The sequence below is a fragment of the Centroberyx gerrardi genome, chromosome 18, assembly GCF_048128805.1.
Source record: "Centroberyx gerrardi isolate f3 chromosome 18, fCenGer3.hap1.cur.20231027, whole genome shotgun sequence".
Lineage (NCBI taxonomy): Eukaryota > Metazoa > Chordata > Actinopteri > Beryciformes > Berycidae > Centroberyx > Centroberyx gerrardi.
The window spans coordinates 15,794,798-15,810,969 of NC_136014.1; the positions used below are offsets into that span (position 1 = coordinate 15,794,798).

General features: G+C 43.3%; 2 protein-coding genes across 2 annotated transcripts; one reads left to right on the forward strand and one right to left on the reverse strand.

Annotated features, from left to right (window-relative positions):
* Window positions 1-622: 622 nt before the first annotated feature.
* LOC139917749 (rho-related GTP-binding protein RhoV-like) lies at window positions 623-3,694 on the reverse strand. The gene is made up of 3 exons (XM_071906967.2): window positions 3,378-3,694; window positions 2,861-2,919; window positions 623-2,518 (listed from the first exon to the last, which is right to left on the reverse strand). The coding sequence occupies exons 1-3, from the start codon at window positions 3,580-3,582 to the stop codon at window positions 2,072-2,074; spliced, it is 711 nt and encodes a 236-aa protein (XP_071763068.1). The 5' UTR covers window positions 3,583-3,694; the 3' UTR covers window positions 623-2,071.
* Window positions 3,695-5,757: 2,063 nt separating this feature from the next.
* Window positions 5,758-14,452, forward strand: LOC139913579 (vacuolar protein sorting-associated protein 18 homolog). The gene is made up of 10 exons (XM_071901672.2): window positions 5,758-5,997; window positions 7,743-7,884; window positions 8,180-8,271; window positions 8,794-9,044; window positions 9,918-10,271; window positions 10,849-12,111; window positions 12,353-12,562; window positions 12,746-12,982; window positions 13,541-13,831; window positions 14,291-14,452. Exons 1-10 carry the CDS (start codon window positions 5,895-5,897, stop codon window positions 14,450-14,452), a joined length of 3,105 nt encoding a protein of 1,034 aa, XP_071757773.2. The 5' UTR covers window positions 5,758-5,894.
* Window positions 14,453-16,172: the final 1,720 nt, after the last annotated feature.

A 16,172-nucleotide genomic window follows, 5' to 3' on the forward strand; every position in this document is an offset into this window, starting at 1 on the left:
GTGCCGACACCATTGTTGTGATAAAACAGCACACTGCCACTGTTTATTCTCAATCAGCAAATTTGACTCAATCACACTCCTTTAAAACGCCGTCCTCCCGTCTTTCCAGACTCCTCTGAACGGCACAATCAGACGCAGCCATCAGTCACAGCATGGCACTGCCATTCTCCATCAGCGGTCATGTGGATTCCATTCGAATTGGTCACCCCAAGCACAGCTGGAGTCCCGGGGCTCACTTATCATACCCTTGGACAGAGGGACGGTTCAGGAAAAGTACCTGGAGTGGCCATGCAGATTATCCAGACTCCCTGCAGAGAACAATGCTCGACGCTCTACTGCTTTTACTGACTCCTCTTCAAAACTCTTCCCCCTGAATTTAAAGCAGCTATCAGACTTGTTAAGTGGGGTTGGTTGTGAATTGCACAGACATAACATTGCATAAATGTTGTGGTTCTAATAATACAAATAACCCAGATAACCCCTGTGCTTTTCACTTCATTTATTTGCATCACATCACTCCAACATGTAAAAAAGACACACAAGTCAGAGCAGAAGATGGTAATCTTGAGATTAGTGACAATGATAGAAAATGATCGCAAAAATAGTCAGTTGAGTACACCAATGCATTGAAAATCTGTGTCTTTTTTAATATTTCAACCAATAAAAACATGACAAATAAACTGTTTTTTAACAAACAGAATAGCTCATACATTAAGCCGACTTCCACAAGAAGCATAGTAAAGCCAAGCCCTGGTTCTGGCCACTTGGTTTGTTCAGCAGATGTAATTACACTGTAGCGGGGAATACGACATTGTACTGCACAAATGTGACACCGAGGCTATTACAAGTGTATGCTCACATTGAAGCAGAGGCTATACAGCTTCCTCTAACTGTACACACCATGGCCTACGAAGCAGCAGGTTATTGAGGAGATAGGGAGGAGTGTATTGAGCATATAAACAAAGAGGGGCTGCTGGATAAAAAAAGCCATGTGTCAGGCTGGTGGTGGTGGGATGCTCAGCAGGGTGGAACTCCAGACTCCAGCAGTGCTTGCTTTTACAGATGCAGATTGTCGGGAGACAGGAGTGAAAAGGCAAAGGTTACCGCTGTCCTGCACCCGTTCACCTCAGGCAAGGGGGTTTACAAACCGGTTCCTGTGGCTATCAGAGGATTAATCAGACCGAGGGAATACATTCGTTTCTGATTTGTCACAAACTTATCACCCTGCCGTGCTGCTTTTTCATGAATGCCGTCAGCTGATAAAATTACTGTTAAAGCAAAATGTTAGGGGTGTTAATGTTGTCAGTTGATTGATTGAGTCAAAGACCAGATAATAACAACCCCTATATACACACCGGCCGGGAGAGCTTTCACACACAGGTAAGAATTTGGTACCTCGCACTGCGACTTCAGCCTCCGACTGCTGCATATAAATGGGCCGGTGTAGCCAGGCAGCAAAGACTACAATGGAGATATGGCTAACGCCTTTTCTGCTCAACCCACTCTCTGTCTTTGGCAAACACAGCCCTCTTTCTCTTTCTGTCTCTCACTCACTCACACACAGCGAAGGCTGCAGTGGGTAGTAATCCAGCTCATGCAAATCCACAGCATTTACATGACTGTGAGTCTCTTCCCTCTCTGGCAGGGCGTTCAGCACGTCCTTGGTTTGATAAAGTTTCTTCTACAAAGCCTCAGTTCAGTGCCCTTTCCTCTCCACAGGCTTGCCACTGATGCCTATACATAAGAGCAGATGCATAGTTTCATTTTCGATATGAGGACTTTGCTTTCTCTGTTGACATGAAGCAAACAGGCATGTGAATATAATGTAATCGTCAATCTATCTGATGAGTTCTCAAACCAGACCCAGGCTGAGAGAGAATTCCCCAAAATCCACTCTGCTGCCTCCATGTGTTGCTTTCCCTTGCGCCATTTTGCATCCCGGACACAATTAAGCCGAACACTGACTGAAAGATGGTTAACTGTGACATCAAGTGAAAGCAAACGATGGGTTCAATAAATAATAATAAGTTCTGTCCACAACCCACAGGGTCAATTTGTCAGTTCAGTGAGTTCAGACGAAGCAGAAGAACTTCTTCCAGCTGCACCTGGAGAAAGCTTTGGTGCGCCTGTCGGAGGACCTCCTCTTCTTGGCCTTGCGGGCTTTGTGCTTGATGGCGGCAAAGATGGCCGCGTCGAACGCCTCCTTCAGGTTCTTCTGGGTGAGAGAGGAACACTCGACATAGTCCGTGGCCCTGATCTTCTCCGCCATGCTCCGGGCCCGGGAGCTGAGGACCGGCTTCACCTTGGAGCGGTCCAGGTTGATCAGGACGTTAACGTCCAGCAAGAGGTCCGACTGAGTCCCCACAAGGACGATGGGCGCGGAGGGGTTGCAGGCCCGGATCTCTGGAACCCACTTCTTAATGATGTTGTGAAATGAGGTGGGGTTGACCACGCTGAAGCACAGGAGGAAGACGTCCGTGTGGGCGTAGGACAGCGACCGGAACTCATCAAATTCTTCCTGAAATGCAACATGAAGACAGAAAGCACCGGTTAGTCATATTCAAACTGTGTGTAGTGTGGGCATCTGGAGACATCAAGGACCAAGAACAAGGACTGAGTGAAAGAAACTGACTGAGCATTCAATCACATTCAAGTCATTGTTGATTGCAACAATAACTTGATGTTGCAATCACTATTCTGTTCAACATAAATTATTATCAATCATTTCACAGAATGAATAAAACAGATGGGAATTTTGGGTTCAAAACACAAAATAGGCTACTGACAAAACAAGAACTTGTAAAATCACATCGTTGTTGAAATGGTATATCTTGGGATAAAAAAGTCCAGATATTCTTACCTGTCCAGCAGTGTCCAGTAGTTGAACTTTGACAGGAGCTCCCTCTACTTGGACCTGACCTGTTGGAAACCACAGATATAAGAGTCAGACAGTGAGTAAAAAGTTTAGTTTCAAATGATAGACTTCTATTGGCAACTACCAGTAAGCGTTCACAGTGATAAAATCTAACTATGAAGTTGTAACATTCAAATTTATATAACTATAGATTGTATGGCTGTATAGACTTGTAAGCAGTGATATAGTTGATAAAAAGGTTGGTAAACAATGTCCTCTACAAATAGGTAATTATAAGGCAAATCCACCAGCATTAATGCATTGATTTTTGCCTTTTTTCTTTCAAAAGATCATGTCTTCCTATAATTTACATAGTTTGATATTACTTAGGCTACTATCATGTATACTATACATTTCTATTATCATAAAAAACATATGTCAGCCTAAAGTTGTGATTAAACCCCAAACCACAAATAAAAAAATTATAAAAATGAGTTTACAATATAAGTGTATTTTCACTCACCGGAGAAGACGTCAAAGCCCGTCTGTTTATACTCCGTCGGGTATCCGTTGGATGTGTAGCTGACAATCATGCTGGTCTTCCCGACGGCTCCGTCCCCGACCAGCATGCAGCTGATGGCCCCGGGCTCCAGCTCATCCTCCTGGGTCAGCCCGCAGGCGGAGGGCACTCGGGACTCGTGGTAGAAATACTCCATGTGAGGTGGCATGTCGAGACGCACATTAACCTCCTAAAACTCTGGCTTCCCCCTCTTGTCTGACCTGTATGTGTGAGACTGGATAAATGGGCTGCTGCCGTGATCACATCGCCTGTGCTGTCTCTCCTCTGAATGACGACAGGCGACATGCGGGTTTTGGCTTTAAGCTTTGGCAACTTTCCGCTCAGACAGGTTGTGATTTGCATAGCCACCCCCACTGGGACAAACGGTGTGAACGCTTCCTGGCTCCTACAGACGGTTGTCAACCGCTGAAATTGATCTGCGTTGCCAAAATGACGCACACTCATATAATGTGATACTTTATTGCACTGCTTTATTTGAGGAAATCGCTTTTCCCTTGAAATTTGGTCTCTCTAAACTGACCCAGATGACTGTTTTATAGATTTTCAAGTGGATTCCTGCTTAATAATGCAACAAAAAGCGCAAACATGTCTTCAGAAAATAACAAAACTCTCACTCAAAACAATGTTATAACGCATTAATTAAAACAATACTGAGTGACAACAATTAAAACAGCAGCACTCAGGGCGCTGATTCATCATCAGGTTATACTAAGCCTTTAATATCCCATAATAAACGGCTCACACTAAATTTGGATGAATTGCGCCCTCTGATGGCAAAGAAAAAGCACTACACTAATTTTGGTCACATGATTCCCAACCGTCACCTGACTGCATGAGTCCACCCTGTGTTGTGCCACTCGGAAGCTAAGCTAGTTGTGTTCATGTCTTGTATGTTTTCAAATATGATATACTTCCTACCTTTATGTTCCAGCGTAAACTTTCATATTCTGTATCAGGGCCGGTTTTAGCCTGCTATATTAGGGTGGGCTGGTAGAAATAATAGGTGGGCAACTTGGGTGGTAGGTAGCCCAGAGGTTAGAGAAGCAGACTAGTAGTCCGAAGGTTGCCGGTTTGAATCCCTGGCCAGATGGCACAAAAATCTGACAAAATGACAGCTGGCAACCGGAGGGTCAGAGTCAAGATCAGATGCAAGCTCCTGCTATTGTGCCCTCAGGCCTCTCCAGCTCGTGTTTGTGTGTGGGGTGTTTGGATGGGTTAAATGCAGAAGATTAATTTCCCCATGGGGATTAATAAAGAAGTATTTTATTCTATTCTAGTTTATAAAGAACAATTTGAAGCAGGGAAATTGGGAGGTAGTGAAGCAGCATTTCTAAATTTGCTGCTACCCTATGATTTGAGTCAGTGGAGGGCAGATTGATTTACCCTAAAATAAAAAAATTCCTTCATCCAGATTTTAACATATCGTAATCAACTCCATAACATTTCTTTTCATTGGATGAGCTTAGTTCTCAAATAAAATTAAAACCTAATCAAGAGACTTCTCACCATAGCCAATATTTACAAAACTAGAAGGTAGTCTTATTCAAACTCAAACTGAAAGGTGACAAAGAAAACTAAATCAACTAACTCAAGCGAGCCTATACTCAAACTTCAATGTATATATATATATATGTATATATATATATATGTATATATATATATATATATATATATATATATATATATATATACATAATTCTATTAACTAATATTGTTATTCACATTATTTTTTGTTAATTTCATTCCTTAACATTTGTCTTTCATAATCGTAATTGTGCTTTGGCAACACGTCAAATGTCATGCCAATAAAGCCTATTGAATTCAATTCAATTCAATTGAGAGAGAGAGAGGGAGAGAGAGAGAGAGAGAGCAGCGGTGATCCAGCGAGCTAGAGAAATAAAACGTTATTTTCTGATTGTTTCACAGCGGTTACCTTCTAAAGCACAAATAAACACGCCCACACCTCCGCACAACCCTGCGGGAAGTGCCACAACGCCTGATCCGGTGTGAATAGGCCACACTGTGCAGCCATGTGTGCAGCGGACGGGTCTGCTTCCGAGCTCTGTGTGTTTGTGCCTGAACACGACGAGAAGGGGGGGTGGGCAGTGGGCGACTTTGGAGGCGGGCTGTAGGCTGCCCACCCAATCAGAAGTTAAAAACGGTATTGGTATTTTCTGTGCTATTTTTCCATTGACTGAACAAAACAATTTTTTTTCTTAACTTTTGATTGGGTGGGCAAGACGCAGGTTTGGGTGGGCTAAGCCCATAGCTACCCCCGGCCTTGTTCTGTATATTTCTTCTCAATTAGACGCATGCAAATAGAGGAAACGCATCGCTGAGACCTTCACGGGTGGAAAGTAATAACCGCGTAGTCATGTCATCATAGGATTTTCTCGCCAGGTCTCTATTTGCAGGCCATTTATTTTAAAGTATTCCTCGTGAAATTAGGTAAATTCAGCCATGGCTTCAGTTCTGGATGAATACGAGGACTCGCAAAACACCAGGCAAAGCGCGCAACAGCACAGCCGCCTGTCGGCTGCCAACATCGGGATAACGCACTCAGGTAGGTCGGGGAGTCTGGGCCCTTCTCAAGACTGCGGTAACGTGAGCCGCCGAGTGCGAAACCATGGTCAAACCAGCCGCCGTCTGAATTTAGTTGCGCCTAAAGTAGTGTAATTATGGTAAGGCCGGCCTCTGAGCGAGGCGAAGGTCCTGAAAGATATATATACGCGTTTTCTTTCATGTTCTTTCTGTGTTCTTTTATGAACATAATGCTGACATCGGTTTGCATTGTACTTTTTCCTCATGTTTGACCTGTTGTAAGTTTTATTTTGCCAATGGGTTATCAGATAAATCCTAAAGATTGCTGTTTCCGATATCCTCTCTAACAGTATTAAAGTCGAGTCAACCTGTTTGTGGAAATTGCAAAATAAAATAATCTCTTAGCTCTGTAGGCAGTCTGGTGTGTTTGTTTCATCTATTTTGGGCTTTGATGAAACATTTTTGCATTGTTTTGCAGACACTTCCAATGCACCACACTTTATGGTGTCTTATTAAACTGTGATCAAATCTTACGAGAAAACAAAGCCAATCCATTCACATGATTGGCTTAGCATCATCTTTGTCAATCATTTGATTGGATAAGAGCACATTAATACATTGTGGTTGGATGATGGATAACAGGGTGTTCAAGCTGTGGAAACGTATAGCACAGTTTTCTAAATGGTACGATTTCACAATGCAATGAGAATTATTACTATATCTGTAAATGATAAAATTTATAAGTAATGTGACACGACCAAGTACGCTTAACGTAGGTTTACATTTGGTCATCTTTCTTCTGTCAACTCAGTTTCAAGTGTGACATCCGCAAATTTTTTAGTAGCTTAGTTATAGTTGTTGTGGTTGCTAACTCCTAATCTCCTCTTCTATCATTGCATGAAAAAACACCCTGTTATTCATCATCCAACCACAATGTATTAATGTGCTCTTATCCAATCAAATGATTGACAAAGATGATGCTAAGCCAATCATGTGAATGGATTGGCTTTGTTTTCTCGTAGGATTTGATCACAGTTTAATAAGACACCATAAAGTGTGGTGCATTGGAAGTGTCTGCGAAACAATGCAAAAATGTTTCATCAAAGCCCAAAATAGATGAAACAAACACACCAGACTGCCTACAGAGCTAAGAGATTATTTTATTTTGCAATTTCCACAAACAGGTTGACTCGACTTTAATACTGTTAGAGAGGACATCGGAAACAGCAATCTTTAGGATTTATCTGATAACCCATTGGCAAAATAAAACTTGTCATTAATAATAATAATAATAATAATAATAATAATAATAACAATAGTAATAATAATAGTAATATATAATAATAATAATAATAATAATAATATATAATATATAATATATAATAATCATAATAATAAAACAGGTCAAACATGAGGAAAAAGTACAATGCAAAACGATGTCAGCATTATGTTCATAAAAGAACAGAAAGAAAATGAAAGAAAACGCGTATATGTATCTTTTAGGACCTTCGCCTCGCTCAGAGGCCGTCTTTACCGTAATTACACTACTTTAGGCGCAACGAAATTCAGACGGCGGCTGGCTTGACCACGGTTTCGTACTCGGCGGCTCACGTTACCGCAGTTTCTCACGAGATGCTCCATCTGACTCCCACATACACATGCAGTGATGCTGTTTCATCACATGAACAAGAAAGCTCACAGCTCACACGTAAATAACGCTGGTATTTGTTGAAAGACTACTTTTACTGACTTGGGTTTGTTTCCTAGGCTTTGTGAATGTGAGGCTTGAGGAGGAGAAGCCGATATTCAACAAGCAGAGGATCGATTTTTCACCGCCCGAGAAGATCAACCACTTCGCAGTCTGCAACAATCAGCTATGCATGAGTCTGGGGAAGGACACTCTGCTGAGGCAAATAACAGTATCAAAAGCACTGCACAATCTTAATGGTCACTGGTCTGAGGGAAAGTCTGTATAGGCTGCAGACAGATTGGATTAGGTGTTTCAATGGCAATTCTTCACAGTGATTAGTACTGATTTACAGTGGATTGAGTCTAGAGGAAGCTGTAAATGAGTTGTGATGATTTGTTTGCTGATGGCAATATTTGTTATGTTAATGATCTATAGGCCTACATGACAGCTGTTTTAATATTCTATTCTATTCTATTCTAATCTATTCTATTCTATTCTAATCTATTCCTTTCAGGATTGACCTGACCAAACCAGATCAGCCTAACCAGATTGAACGAGGACGGAAAGATGACAGTAAAGTGAACAAACTGTTCCTGGACCCCACAGGTGAGAACAGACTCAATATTAGAGTGTCAACTGATTCAGATTTTCTTTAGGAAATGAGTAAGAGTGTCTGCTTGCATTTGTGACCAGAGGCCATTTAATTAAACAGCATCTGATTGACCATATGCATTGGTTATTTTGATAGGGCCTCCTGTCAGGTCTACTCTGTAGTGTGTCATTACTTGCTGATTTGATTTACCCAAAGCTATGTAAATGTAAAATATGTTTTTAAATTGTGTTTGTGTCCTTTCTCCAATGGCCAAATACTACTAGTCATTTCACATACAAGTTTGTTACAGAGAGATGGAAATTTTACAAGCCTTCTCAGCTTGGATTAGTACAAAATTATCTTCTAGACAGCATTTTTATGTGATAAAGTGGAAATCTCTGCGCGATGCCCCAAATCCTAAAATTTCATCCCTGACGCAGCGCTACTACATAATTGATAAGATTGTTGTCCCGGTGGCTTGGTTATGACCTACTAACAACAGCAACTATATCCTCCTCCTTATTTTCCCGTTGCAGGCTCCCATCTGCTGATCAGCCTGAGCACCAGCGAGTGTCTGTATCTTAACCGGAACACCCAGAAGGTGCGCAGCTTGTCCCGCTGGCGAGGCCACCTCATCGAGAGCGTGGGCTGGAACAAGCTGCTGGGCAGCGAGACCAACACAGGACCCATCTTGGTTGGCACCAGCCAAGGCATCATCTTTGAGGCTGAGATCTCAGCAACTGAGGGCAGCCTGTTCAACACCAATCCAGACCAATACTTCAGACAGGTCAGAGGGCAGCAGAAGGTTCATGTGTAAAGGGGAATACCTCCCGGGGGGGTTTTCATGGGGATAAGTGTACATTTTTTCTTTCAGAACTGATAAAAGTACAGTAATTTTAAGCTCATTCTGGTTTCTAAACATTCCATTTTGATGACATCAGTGGATTGATTCTTAGCTGTCCAGTTCTAGCTCAGAGTTTTTCATGTTCACAAATGTATCGTGACAGTCCTAACTACAAGAATAACACATACTACTTCTTTTTTTCAATTATAGTTTTTATTGTTTCCTTCAGACAAACATAAAATCAAACAACACAAGACATAAGACACAAAGAAGGAAAAGAAATAAATAAAATAAAATAAAACGCATACTACTTCTTAAATTGAAAAATATTCCCCTGTCATGTGACTCATGCAGAGTTTTAAGTGCAGTAGTTTGCCATGTGAGTGCCATTGTTGCGTATGCATAGTTTATTTGGTAGTACTTTCAAATTTGTCCATACTATACAATCCATAACCCCGGTGCCCTGGCAAAATTTCCCCCCAAAAAACAGGCCTTCCTTCCATCATGGCCACCTAATCATCCCTCGTTACCTAATTGGCTCTTTCAGTCCTCTACTCTCCACTGAGATAGCTGATGTGTGGTGAGCGTTCTGGCGCAAAACTGGCTGCCGTGCATCACCCAGGTGGGTGCTACACACCGGTGGTAGTGAAGCGCTTTGAGTGCCTTGAAAAGCGCTATATAAATGTAATCAATTATTATTAATTATTATTAATTATTAAGAGCTGTAGTGCGCTCATGTTTTTTAAAGGCCTCTACATTTTATTACTACCTCTTGGTACGTGACTGAACAAATACTCTATCCCTTTCCCGGGGCAGGTCCACTCCCTGAAGGAGGATGGGAAGCCGGCTCCGGTCTGCTGCCTGGAGGTGGAGCGCGGCCTGGAGAACAAGTTCTTCATCATCGCCACCACCCGCAAACACCTGTTCCAGTTTGTGGGCAAGGTGGCCGAGGGCTCAGAGCAGCAAGGCTTCAGCTCCATCTTCACCCAGAACCAGGACCTGCTGCCCAGCTTCCAGGAGTTCCCGGCCAACATGGGCTACAGCGAGATCACTTTCTACACCTCCAAGCTCCGTTCCTGCCCCAAAGCCTTCGCCTGGATGATGGGTAATGGAGTTCTCTATGGGCAGCTGGACTACGTCAGGCCTGATTCCCTGCTCAGCGATGTGCAGGTATACATCTGTATGAAAGAGCTTTTTTTTAAATGGATCTTATTCATCAGCAGCTTAAAGACCCGTTGAAATGGCATCTTTACTTCCTGGATTTGATGCGTTTCCTGTTGAAACAGGATGTTGGGGTGGGACATAATGCAGTGAGGGATCATTCAAAAGTCTAAACCAATGGGATATGAGTCAGGGAGAGAAAGGCAATTTTATTTGATGGGAGGGGTGCGAAGGGGTGTGATTGTTAAAAAATCTGATGATTTTATTGGTTAGAAATTTATATTTACGTCTTCCAGTGCAGCATGAGGTCACCATGAAAGATTTTGTGTTTTCCTGGAAGTAAAAATAATGGGAGTTCATTTCATGGGGGCTTGAAAGTGGTGCCTTTACATCAGTTGTACACATGCATTACAAACTTTTCTCCCACCAGCTTTAATAATGTTGTCATCATTCATAGCTCTGCCATTTTCTTCTTCTTCTTCTTCTTCTTCTTCTTCTTCTTCTTCTTCTTCTTCTCCGTCTTTATGTTTTCCTTAATTTCTCCTTCTTTCCTCCCTCCCGTTCTCTCTCTCTCTCTATCCATCAGGTATGGGAGTACACCACCGACATAGACCTCAGTTTCAACAAGCCCATCTCCATTGTGCTGACGCAGTTCCACTTCTTGCTGTTGCTCCCCGACCGAGTCAAGGCCATCTGCACCCTGAATGGCCAGGTGGTGTATGAGGATGTGTTCCCAGATAAGTTTGGCATCCTCAAGAAGATGATCAAGGACCCAGTGGGCGGCTTGGTGTGGATCTACACTGAGCGGGCGGTCTTCCGGTACCACATCCAGCGCGAGGCCAGGGACGTCTGGCAGATGTACATGAGCATGAATAAGTTCGATCTGGCCAAGGAGTACTGCCGGGACCGGCCCGAGTGCATGGACATGGTGCTGGCCAAGGAGGCCGAGCACTGCTTCCAGAATAAGCGATTCCTAGAGAGCGCCAAGTGCTACGCGCTGACGCAGAACTACTTTGAGGAGATAGCGCTCAAGTTCATCGAGGCCAAACAAGAGGAAGCCCTGAAGGAGTTCTTACTGAAGAAACTAAACAATCTGAAGCAGAGTGAGAGAACCCAGATCACCTTGCTGGTCACCTGGCTCGCAGAGCTCTACCTGAACCGGCTGGGCCAGCTGGAGAGCGATCACAACAGCATCATCTTCCAGGAGACCCGGGATGAGTTCCGCCAGTTCCTCAGCAGCTCCAAGCACAAGGAATGCCTGTTCAACAACCGCACCACCATCTACGACCTGCTGGCCAGCCACGGCAACGTGGACGACATGGTCTACTTCTCGGTCATCATGCAGGACTACGAGAGGGTCATATCCCACCACTGTCAGCACGACGACTACAGCGCTGCTCTGGACGTGCTCTCCAAGCACTGTGACGAGAAGCTTTTTTACAAGTTCTCCCCCGTGCTCATGCAGCACATCCCCAAGAAAGTGGTGGACGCCTGGATTCAGATGGGCAAGCGGCTGGACCCGAAGAAGCTCATCCCGGCCCTGATGAACTACAGCCAGATGGGCAGCACCCAGCAGATCAACGAGACCATCCGCTACATGGAGTTCTGTGTGTACCAGCTGACTGTGACAGAGGAGGCCATCCACAACTACCTGCTGTCTCTGTATGCCAAGTACAAGCCCGACTCTCTGCTGTGGTATCTGGAGCAGGCAGGGACCCACGCCTCGGAGATCCACTACGACTTGAAGTACGCTCTCAGGCTGTGTGCAGAACACGGCTACCTCCAGGCCTGCGTCCTGGTCTATAAGATTATGGAGCTCTATGAGGAGGCAGTGGATCTTGCTTTGCAAGTAAGTGATGTGTATTTTTGGGTCAGGATTGTATGTGATGAAATACTATTTAATCATAACATATCCAAATCACATATCCATTAAATGTGTATTGATTTAATTATCTTGTATGGAAAAAAAAATCATATTATTGTCAAAATGTGAATAAAACTGCATTACTTATCTTTCATCTGTTTATGTTCAAATGTTCTGTATGCTAACAAATGCCATTAACTCATATATTCACATGTATCTTCTACAGGTGGATGTGGATCTGGCTAAGTCGTGCGCCGACCTGCCTGAGGATGACGAGGAGCTGAGGAAAAAGCTGTGGCTGAAGATCGCCCGCCATGTGGTGCAGGAGGAGAAAGATGTGAAGAAAGCCATGAACTGTCTGTCCAGCTGCAACCTGCTCAAGATCGAAGACATCCTGCCCTTCTTCCCTGACTTTGTCACCATTGACCACTTAAAGGTCTGTATGATATCACTTATTAAATGCACTTGAGTCATGAAGTAGAGACGGGTTAAAGAAAACTCATTGTATGCTTATTTAACCTAAATATGCACAACTTATAGTACATAATACAGAAAGCTGTGAAGGAGACCACTGCCTCAAATCAGTACAATTCATCATCTGTTCATCCTTGTATCTCAGGAGGCCATCTGCAGCTCCCTGGAGGAGTACAACCAGCACATCGAGGAGCTGAAGCAGGAGATGGAGGAGGCGACGGAGAGCGCCAAGCGCATCCGAGAGGACATCCAGGAAATGAGGAACAAGTATGGCGTGGTGGAGTCCCAGGAGAAGTGCGCTGCTTGTGACTTCCCCTTGCTCAACAGGCCCTTCTACCTGTTCCTGTGTGGACACATGTTCCACTATGACTGTCTGTTCCAGGTAACAGTAGGGCTGCATCCAAACTGCTTTATCACTAACAATACCAATTCAGACCACTTAATCCTGTTCATTACTCTTTCTGAACAAAACAGACTTAGGCCAGTTAGTTTATATTGACATATAATCCATTTGTCGTCTTTAGAGATATCTAACATCCTCATTTGTTTGGATAAAGACAGGAAATTACGTTTATTTGCTTGTTGAAGTTTGACGTGCTAAACGTGGGTCTTGGTTTCAAATTTTATTATTGGTGAAATTCTCTATACCTTATTGTAGCCTAATATCAGCCCAATATCTGATACAAATATTGATATCAGTGCATGCCTACCACTAAGTAACTAACAGTGGTGGTGAGGTGACAAGTGCTACTATGTTCACGAGATGTTATGTGTTTCTGCTTTTCTTTAATTTGCTGAAATTTTTATTTTAGTAACCATCTTATGAAAAAAGATAAACTCCTGTGGGAAACCTAATTCAAATATGATAAATTCTCAAGACACCAATTCAGTTAGTCCTCTGATTGCGGGGATAACATGTTTTTTTTTTTTTACCCTGTAGGAAGTGACCCCCCACCTGACGGTCTACAAGCAGAGTCGTCTGGAGGAGCTGCAGAAGAAGCTGGCCGCAGCCACGCAGTCCTCCAAGTCCCGCCACCGCCCAGCGCCCAAGGAGGACGGTGACTCCACCAGCCTGGGCAAGGGCAGCGCGGGCGCCACCCGCGAGCAGATAAAGTCAGACATCGATGACATCATCGCGTGCGAGTGTGTGTACTGCGGCGAACTGATGATCAACACCATCGACAAGCCGTTCATCAATCCTCAGAAGTTTGAGGAGAAGTCCAATGCAAATGTCTGTGTGTTTTTGTGTGTGTTTGTGTTTGTGTGTGTGTGTTTATACAGTATGTGTGTGTGTGTGTGTGTGAAGACAGGTTTGAACCGGCAGATTGAAATCTTCTGACCGCATCTGCGCTGCTCATATAACTGAATCTCATTTGATTGTTGTGGATATAAGTGATTTGATTATGTGTGTGCGCGTGTGTGTGTGTGTGTGTGTGTGTGATATAGTGTTCCTCGTGCACAGCTCTATTCCCATTCCCATATCAGTCATATATTGTAATTAAACTCCCTCAGTTTCTTCATCACTGTGGTGCCGCCATGTCTGTGTTGGTTAACCACCAATGATTGAGTCAGTTTGCGGCATTATGTCACTTGATTACATTTTGTCATCTTAGATTGAATTGGTGTTATCAGTGAAGGCTGCACACTGTGGAAAATAACCTGAGTTTGGAAAAGGTTGTTTGCCCTGCAGGCTGTCACTGCCTTGAAGCCTGGGATGCCCCACAGCCAGTTTCTGTTACACCATCAACACATGACGCATCCACCCCGTCCTGGAAGACTCGAGTACCTCATTGGAATAGAGACCTTGTACGTGAACAGCTGTGCTTTCAAATACGAGGATTTCTCAACCTAAAAGTAAATGAGCGTTACTGATAAGAGTATCAACCGGAGTCGGGGTTGGTCCGCTTGAAGAACTCTGCTGTGTTTTGATCTAACTGGACTGCTGCTCTCCTGTGTCTTCTTCAGCTTTCATCCATAGCTGAAGGCTGTTTTTGTGCTCCTGAGGTTAAACAATGGTCATCATGCCTGCTAAACATCACTACTGTTGACATGACATACATTAACACTGTTTGGTCTGTGTCACAACTCACACCATAGACAACATGTTTATAGAAGAGTGACTGTACCTTCTTTATTTGAGTTGTTTGCTTGTAAAAGTCTTTTAACACCCTTGGGGGGGACAAAAAAAACAGATGTATGCGTGCATGCATACATATTCTATTCTATTCTATTCTATTCTATCCTTTCTGCGCCCAGGACTAATTTGTTCTGTATTCATAAATATCCACTGCTGTCTCCTATAGCCAGAAACAAGAAAGGAGTGTTTGTCCCACTGCCAAATTTGTAATTTCATATGAACAGGAAAAGATGGAAGAGGACATGATTTTCTGGGAATAAGGATATCCTGTACGGGAGGGGTGTAGAAGTGATTGCACTAATATAAAAGTTTAGATCAACGTACTGTATCCACAAAGACAGTCCCCCATTCATTGTCAATGGAGCAGCTCCAGATCAGTCTGATATCACAGACTTGGTTCTCTGGTTCCAGGTTTGGTCCTGATTATGAACCACATGTGAATCCCTGTAGTGAGGGTTTTTTCTCATGAGGATTTCAACAGAATCTCTTTTTTTTTTAACCTGATAAAGATGCCTCCCCTTGGTGGTGACACAGACAGAGTGAGTAAACCACTGTGCTGTGAGTAACCGGACAGTAACCAGTCACTCTCTACAGAACAAGTCCTAACACACCTAGATCACTTTCTTTATCGCAAAATTTGACCGAAACACACAATATCTTTTGTTATTAACCCATTACACTACATCATGTGTGAACACACTGTCTGTAATTGATGTCTACCCATCCAACTGTTGGTTAAGTGTGTGTATGTATATACACACTACCAGTCAAAAGTTTGGACATGCATTTTTCTTTATTTTTACTATTTTAGAATAATAGTAAAGACATCAAAACTATGAAATAACACAAATGGAATTATGCAGTGACCAAAAAAAGTGTTAAACAAATCAAAACTATCTTATATTTTAGATTCTTTAAAGCAGCCGCCCTTTGCCTTGATGGAAAGGCAAAGGCTTTGGAAAGAAATTCATTAAAAGCGAGTGTTGGAGGCCTTTTTGCATTTGAGTTTTCACTGTCTATCAGCCCAATGTCATCGATGTTGTCAGGCTTCATAAACAATGTGCCGACACCATTGTTGTGGTAAAACAGCACACTGCCACTGTTTATTCTCAATCAGCAAATTTGACTCAATCACACTCCTTTAAAACGCCGTCCTCCCGTCTTTCCAGACTCCTCTGAAAGGCACAATCAGACGCAGCCATCAGTCACAGCATGGCACTGCCATTCTCCATCAGCGGTCATGTGGATTCCATTCGAATTGGTCACCCCAAGCAGCGAGTCCCGGGGCTCACTTATCATACCCTTGGACAGAGGGACGGTTCAGGAAAAGTACCTGGAGTGGCCATGCAGATTATCCAGACTCCCTGCAGAGAACAATGCTCGACGCTCTACTGCTTTTACTGACTCCTCTTCAAAACTCTTCCCCCTGAATTTA

Coding starts and splice junctions, on each gene's coding strand:
- LOC139917749 (XM_071906967.2), bottom strand. CDS start 3,582: ATGCCACCTCACATGGAGTATTTCTACCACGAGTCCCGAGTGCCCTCC. Junction 2,920..3,377: donor GGGCTTTGACGTCTTCTCCG/GTGAGTGAAAAT, acceptor GGTTTCCAACAG/GTCAGGTCCAAGTAGAGGGA. Junction 2,519..2,860: donor TACTGGACACTGCTGGACAG/GTAAGAATATCT, acceptor GTTGCATTTCAG/GAAGAATTTGATGAGTTCCG.
- LOC139913579 (XM_071901672.2), top strand. CDS start 5,895: ATGGCTTCAGTTCTGGATGAATACGAGGACTCGCAAAACACCAGGCAA. Junction 12,112..12,352: donor CAGTGGATCTTGCTTTGCAA/GTAAGTGATGTG, acceptor TATCTTCTACAG/GTGGATGTGGATCTGGCTAA. Junction 12,983..13,540: donor ACTATGACTGTCTGTTCCAG/GTAACAGTAGGG, acceptor TTTACCCTGTAG/GAAGTGACCCCCCACCTGAC.